This window comes from Notothenia rossii (genome assembly GCF_949606895.1).
Source record: "Notothenia rossii genome assembly, chromosome: 7".
In the NCBI taxonomy this organism is placed as follows: Eukaryota; Metazoa; Chordata; class Actinopteri; order Perciformes; family Nototheniidae; genus Notothenia; species Notothenia rossii.
In genome coordinates this window covers 42,184,747-42,191,229 of record NC_136905.1, presented here as the reverse complement: position 1 = coordinate 42,191,229, position 6,483 = coordinate 42,184,747, and the positions used below count along the sequence as shown (strand labels likewise).

Below are 6,483 nucleotides of genomic sequence, written 5' to 3'. Positions count from 1 at the left end.
CTACTGAGTGGTCAGGAAGTAGATGTTTCACTTTCAATGTTTTGTACATAATGTCAGGGTCAGAAAATGCTGCTATCATCATTGAAGCTGTTTGAATGGTGTAAAACCAAAGTAATGTCTGGCAAAATCCGAAGAGGGCTTTGGGGGAGCACATCAGGTTGATATATCAGTGTGCTACTAAGATTGTCATCAGCCCCTGTTTGTGCTGGACCAAAAGTGATCTCAGGGTCAGAGGTATCTGCTTCGAAAACAGTATAGTTGGTTTCTGCAGACAAAATGATAGGATCACTGTTAATGTTGGCAAATGGGCTTGCAGGGTTCTCTCTGTTTACTGCGGACTCTGTGAAGCTTTCTTCTGTGACGCTTTCTTCAGAAATAATGGACACCTCTGGAAGGTAGTCATGAGATTCATCTGTCATCAACTGATTATTTGTCTCTATTGTGAACTCCAGTGTGGACTGTTTATTCTGTGGCAGTAAATCAGGTTCAGACACAAAACTATCACAGTCAGAGTCATCATGAGCCTCTTCATGCAGCACTGATTTTGGTTGAGTTGCTATGTAGAAGCGTAAAAGTGGGAGTTTGACAGTGTCATATATCATTTCGATAGAAACATCATTCGGGAAAGGATTTTGCTTGACGTCCCAAACGTCAAATTTGAAATCAGATTTGTGACCTTTGTTTGATTTACCCTCTGGGAAGAACAGAGCCTTTCCTTCTTTTAATATGTCTTTAAAACCTCCATGAGCGTTAATAGGGACCTTCCTTGTGCCCCCACCTTGCTTTGCTCTGACCTGTGTTGTTACTTCATCAATAGTGTGAACCCATCCTATTTCTATATTTCTTGTGGACTGTTTAGCTTTAGCATATATGTTTAGCTTTCATTTCGTTTCCAGAATTCAATGACTTGGTTAGGAGTGGATACTGGCCAGCTACCATGCAAGCACAGACCCTGTTCCACCAAGATCTGTTCCATTCCTTTGAGGCTATGAAGACGGCAGCTCCAGGAATGTCTAGACAAGCCTTTACTGCAATGTTGGACCAGAGAACAAAGCAGTTTGGAAGAGTAAGTACACATGTGAAGCTGAAAGACAAATACATGTATTATCATAATAAATATATTTATGGCCAAATATGGATGAGCGAGATATGTTACAAAATATGATAACATATATAATGTATTTTTATTTCAGACTGGCAAGGTGAATGCAGATGCTTTTCAGAGAAGCTTTCTGCAGTATGTGTACTGCACATTTGAAGAGAATAAACTTCTGGGTAAAGAGCCATTTGTCTGTCCAGCCTGTAGCCCTGAAATGGTGGCTGTTTCAGTAGATGGCAATAGGAAACTTTACAGGTTCCAGAAAACAAACCACTAAGTTTTTTACATTGACACAGCAATTGTCCTTAGTCCTTGTATTTTAATTTGACATTGGGATTGCTATTTTTATTTATTTTTTACATTACATGTCATTTGTTAGACGCTTTTATCCAAAGCGATTTACATACATTCAGTACAGTGGACAATCCCCAAAGGAGCAATTATAGCTATAGTTCTTTCCTGTTATATAGCTGTTAAAACTACAGCTGTTGAATCTAAAATATTTCTGTTAGACTTTATAACCTTGTTTTGAAAGATGTGCTTTAAATATTATTATTATTATTATTACTATGTTCAATTTGTAACTAGAGTGGTTGTCTATAATTCCTTTTCTTATAGGAGTGAAGAGCCAGGCTTCTTTGACGGAGTATTTTTAGCCCAAGACTCTGAGATTTCCACTTTTGTGGAGGATGTTCGAGGGGCTGTCAAAAGTGTGAGTTTTGAATTAAGCAGAGAAAAATGTATCTCACCTTTCTTAATAACTAATAGAAGTTAAAATAGTAGTAACACAGTTGCCTTCATATTTTTTTGGAGATGGGATAGAAGTGTTGAGACCAGATGACAGGGTGATGAGGTTAGCAATGCGGTCAAACTGTCACAAACATTATTGCTGTAAAACTGGATTGAAAAAACAGCAAAATTCTAATCCAGAATATATTACACATTTGGAGCCTTCCAATTATCCAAAAACAGGTTTGTTATTATCCAGGGAGTTGCATATCCAGGTGAATCTGGCAGTTGAGCACAAAACACTTGTGTGTAATAGTTTACATGTTTGATAATACCGTCAGTTGGTCCCACTATCCAGTGTTTTGAAATAACTTCTGATAATGATCCTCTAAAAACGATTTACTTTGGTAGACTGCAGGAAAAGCAATGTGTGGGGAATCTCACTGGACAGCAGCAAGGGAGACCTCTAAGCGAGCAAGTTGGATGAAGAAGGTGTTGAAATTGCTGTGTGTCGGCATGGATTTCTTCTCAAAGGTTGGTAGTTGTCTTGATCATTTTCAATTAAAATATTTGTAGATAATCTGAAGCCTTACCTTCAATTTGCTTTGTACTCACTATTTTTTTTAATTAAAAAAAAAAAAAAAAGCTTTAAATATGTATAGAGGAGAAATCTTTGCCTATCCGATGTTTCTCCAAAAAGAGTTCCAGAGTGCCTCACTTTTGGCAATGGACGTGACGTGTCGGTATGTACCATATCTTGACAAAGTGTCAGAAGCCTTGCCTCATCTTCAGCCCCTAAAGGAAATGAGACATTGCTTGTCTGTGATGCATGCCAAAGCCCACAACACCAAATGCGAGGTGAGGATTTGAATTACTTAAACAACAATTAATGGTAAATCTGACCAATACACATGAGTCTGAACTTATCCAAGAGAATGTTTTAAGTTATGAGTTGTTGACCTTGAGATTTGCATCAACATTGATCACCTCATGCTTTAGATTATTTGGAATGCACGGAACCAGGAGGGTGCCGGCACCACTCTTGTTGAAGAAGTGGAACAAGTAAACAGCTTCTTATCCAGATGTGGCCTAACAACTAAATAAATGGCCAAGTCAGGTTTGTGAACTTGTTTGGGCCCTGCCTTCCTGTAAATGTACACATTTATATGTTATAACATTGTAATGAGATGTATTCTTCTTCACAGCAAGAACTGACATGCTCACAGTCCATGCTATGGGCTGGAATCATCGCAAAGAGAACGGCCTCCACATTGCCATGTCCTCTAGATTAAAAAAAGTATGTTTGTGTATTGAAATGGAGATAACTATTTTAAGCTGTAAAATTTGACATTTAAGTCCACCCAATATATATAAAAAATTACACCCCCATATAGACATTGCAGTGGTGCAGGACTAGAGCTACGAAATTCATTAAATATGTTATTGTGTTAATTTCCTCCTTAAAATGCATACTTTTGGTTTATTTCATTGAATTATTTTATAAAATGGCATGATTCTGTTTTGCTATTTTGCAGACAGCAGAAAAGACAGAGGCTGTAACTGAGAGCCTGAAGAAAATGCAGGACCAGTTGAATTGCTCTGATGACATGCTAGAACTGTGGGTTGATGATGTCAAACAGTGGGCTAGTAAAGGTAAGAACAATGCTGTTTTGACGTATACATAGATGGAGTCGGTTCATAAAAACTAAATAATGCTGTCCAAATTAAACTTTGTCCTTTAGTGTGCCTGTTAGTGTGCCTGTTAGTGTGCGATGTGCAAATAACAGACCTTGATTGTGTTTGAAACTTGTTTTCTTCTTTTTATCTTATTCATTTAGGAAGTGCATCAGCCAGTCCTGCAGATGCTGGTTGTTTGCAGATCTCAATAGAAGCACTCTTTGTGAGCATTTGCCAGAAAAAGCACTACCTTTACAGACAAAATGGTAAGCATTTTGGGACATTTATTGGTTGTGTTGATTAAATCCCGTCAGCTCTTTTGTAATCTATGTTTTACTCTCATTACAGATCGTAACAAAAGGCGTCAAAAGATCGTCCAAAAGATTGCCCAAGAAAATAAAAGGTTGCTAGAGGACATCCACAAGTACAACCAGCAACCTGATGATGACCCTATTGACACCAACTCGGTTGTGGAGAAACTCTCAACCAAATCTGCAGAGAGCATGATCTGGCCTTGGCAGGAACCCAACAGAGGTGCTGTATAAAGATTTTACTTCTAATCTACAAAACTGTAGAAATAACATGTGTTCATTAATGTGAAATGTTTATATTCATTCTCAGACGGTGTGGTCATTCTCACTAAGAAGGGGCTGTTTGACCAAAAAATGCTTCTGTCACGACTGACAGAAGAAAAGCAGATCCTTGTGAAGGAGATGATGCAGCACTGTCAGTACCTCAAGGACTCTGTATCAAAGGTCCAGACACTGAGGGCCCCAGTTTCATTGATCACACAGACAGGAAGTAAGTGAACCACATGGATTTATTCACTTTAAAATACATAAGCCAATGTTTTTCAAACCAGCAAAGGCAAACACACTTTAAAGAAGATTTTATCCATCTGTTTGTTTTTATTTGAGTCTGACTGCATTCTAGTCTTTCTTGACCTAAATACGTTTTCTCTGAATAATTTTCACAATTTATATGTTTGCTATATAACTTGTAGGCTATCCGAATGGAATCACAGAGGAGGGGTACAAGGGCCTTATGTGTCTTCAAAGGAGAAATCTGCATGACCTCAGACTCAAACAGCAGACAGTAGCAGGCGCCTACAGAGGAATTCTGGAACCCAGTCCTAGGCTGGTGGAGGAGGAGGACGAGGACATGGAAGAAGAAAAAGACTGGCAAAGTGACAACAGCTCAGATGATGAAGATGACGCAGAAGAAGGAACTTGACTCGTGGAAAGTTACTTGGTGCCCTTATGCAGTTCTATAGTTAAAGCGGACATATTATGCTTATTTTCAGGTTCATATTGTGTCCATATATCTGCCTTTACTGTTCTTCATTTTCACAGCTCCCTTCAGCCATTCTAACTTAATAATCAGATTTCAGCTAGCTGACTGTTTTAAGTGAATAAAAAGGTAGTAAAGTGACACCAAACACAAAGCAGTCTAACAACTAACCCGTGGTGTTTAGCTAGCTAACAGGCACAACACTAACACAGCGAGCTAACATGTAGATGTTTCCGTCTGGATTTGATTAAGTGTGCAGTTTTTACATTAAAGCGGACATATTAAGCTTATTTGAGTTTGAAATGAGTGCTTCTACTGTGACATGTTTCCATGCTTTAATGTTGAAAAATTACTTTTTTTCTCATATTACCTGTGCTGCAGCACCTCTTTTCTTTACTTTGTAATGTGCATTATCATATATTGTAACCTGTGTTTTGCTACATATGCTCTTTTATCTTACCAAAATAGTAATAAACTTGATTTTGTACATAACTGATGTCTGTAAATATTTACTGATACCCACTTGATATGTTATTACATTATAGAGTTGTCTTCACACATCAAATAATTAGCTTGAACTCAGGTTACAGTCATTTATAACAGAGATTGATATTGGATGTGTAACATAATTCATAACTAACTAGAACCTATGTTGAGGATCGGGAGAGGGACAACAGTTCTTCCAAAAAGCACTGGTAGTGTAAGGGACATCTTAAAGGGTCAGATAATAAAGACAGACATTGGCAGTGTAACGTTGTTGTAATGTGTAAAGCCCTAACAGTGAGTACATCAAAGTAACAATTCAACAATATTAACCACATAGTCACCACTTGTCATAGGCTACTATCGGCTATAAAGTTTAATACAAATATTACCAAAAATGTACCCAATACCCATTAAAACATCCAAGTTGGATCATTATTTTAAAAAGCTTACTAATCTGAGGCCATGCATAGGAAATATCTCCCATAGTAAAAACTCATCCACCAGTGGTAAACAAATTTAAATGTATTAAATCGATGTGTGTGGTTGTGGAAATACTGGACGTGACGTTGTGCGATTGCGTTGTCATGCAACAGCTTTGGTTCATGTTAATTTACAAACTCTTCAACTACAACCCTAGTTATATTTAAAACATTTTTAGAAGGCCTCGCGAAATACTTTAATGTAAATTAAAATGTAAAGGAATGTGTGTATAACAAAATATATCCGTCATAAACACAATACCGGAAACAGACGTAGTGATGTGACGTGTGATCCTCAGCTGATTGGATGTTTTAGCCGCAAAGCATGTTGGGATATGGTGTTTATCCGATATGAAATCTGAAAACGTGTTTTAAAAATAAAATAATACTTTATTCCGAGTGTGCTTGCTTTTCTCTTTGGAAGTCATCACATAAATGCATTATAATACACGGTTCGGCTGCATTAAATATTAGACATCTGCCGTTGTTCTCTCTTTATAGAGCCCTGATGAGAAGACTTCTGGACAAACTGAAGAACTGCCGCCGAAACATACGTGACGTGGATCATAAATATATCAGCAATTAAACAACATCTTCAATTTATTTTCACACAATGCGTCGCCTCGCAGTGTCAACACTAATTCGGCTGACTTTTATATTTGATCCAATCGGTAGATAGGCTGTATTTACACCATAATGGTGCACAGCTGACAGACAGGGACT

The 6,483-nt window shown here is 37.7% G+C and overlaps 1 protein-coding gene and 1 long non-coding RNA gene across 2 annotated transcripts; both read left to right on the top strand.

Annotated features, from left to right (window-relative positions):
- The first annotated feature begins 2,341 nt into the window (after nucleotides 1–2,341).
- On the top strand, nucleotides 2,342–2,920 carry LOC307047513. The gene is made up of 3 exons (XR_013810458.1): nucleotides 2,342–2,362; nucleotides 2,475–2,686; nucleotides 2,828–2,920. It is a non-coding gene; the product is annotated as an uncharacterized lncRNA (long non-coding RNA).
- A 449-nt stretch (nucleotides 2,921–3,369) lies between these two features.
- Nucleotides 3,370–5,353, top strand: LOC307046875 (uncharacterized protein). The gene is made up of 5 exons (XM_079693538.1): nucleotides 3,370–3,481; nucleotides 3,667–3,771; nucleotides 3,854–4,039; nucleotides 4,127–4,306; nucleotides 4,509–5,353. The coding sequence occupies exons 1-5, from the start codon at nucleotides 3,406–3,408 to the stop codon at nucleotides 4,736–4,738; spliced, it is 777 nt and encodes a 258-aa protein (XP_079549664.1). The 5' UTR covers nucleotides 3,370–3,405; the 3' UTR covers nucleotides 4,739–5,353.
- Nucleotides 5,354–6,483: the final 1,130 nt, after the last annotated feature.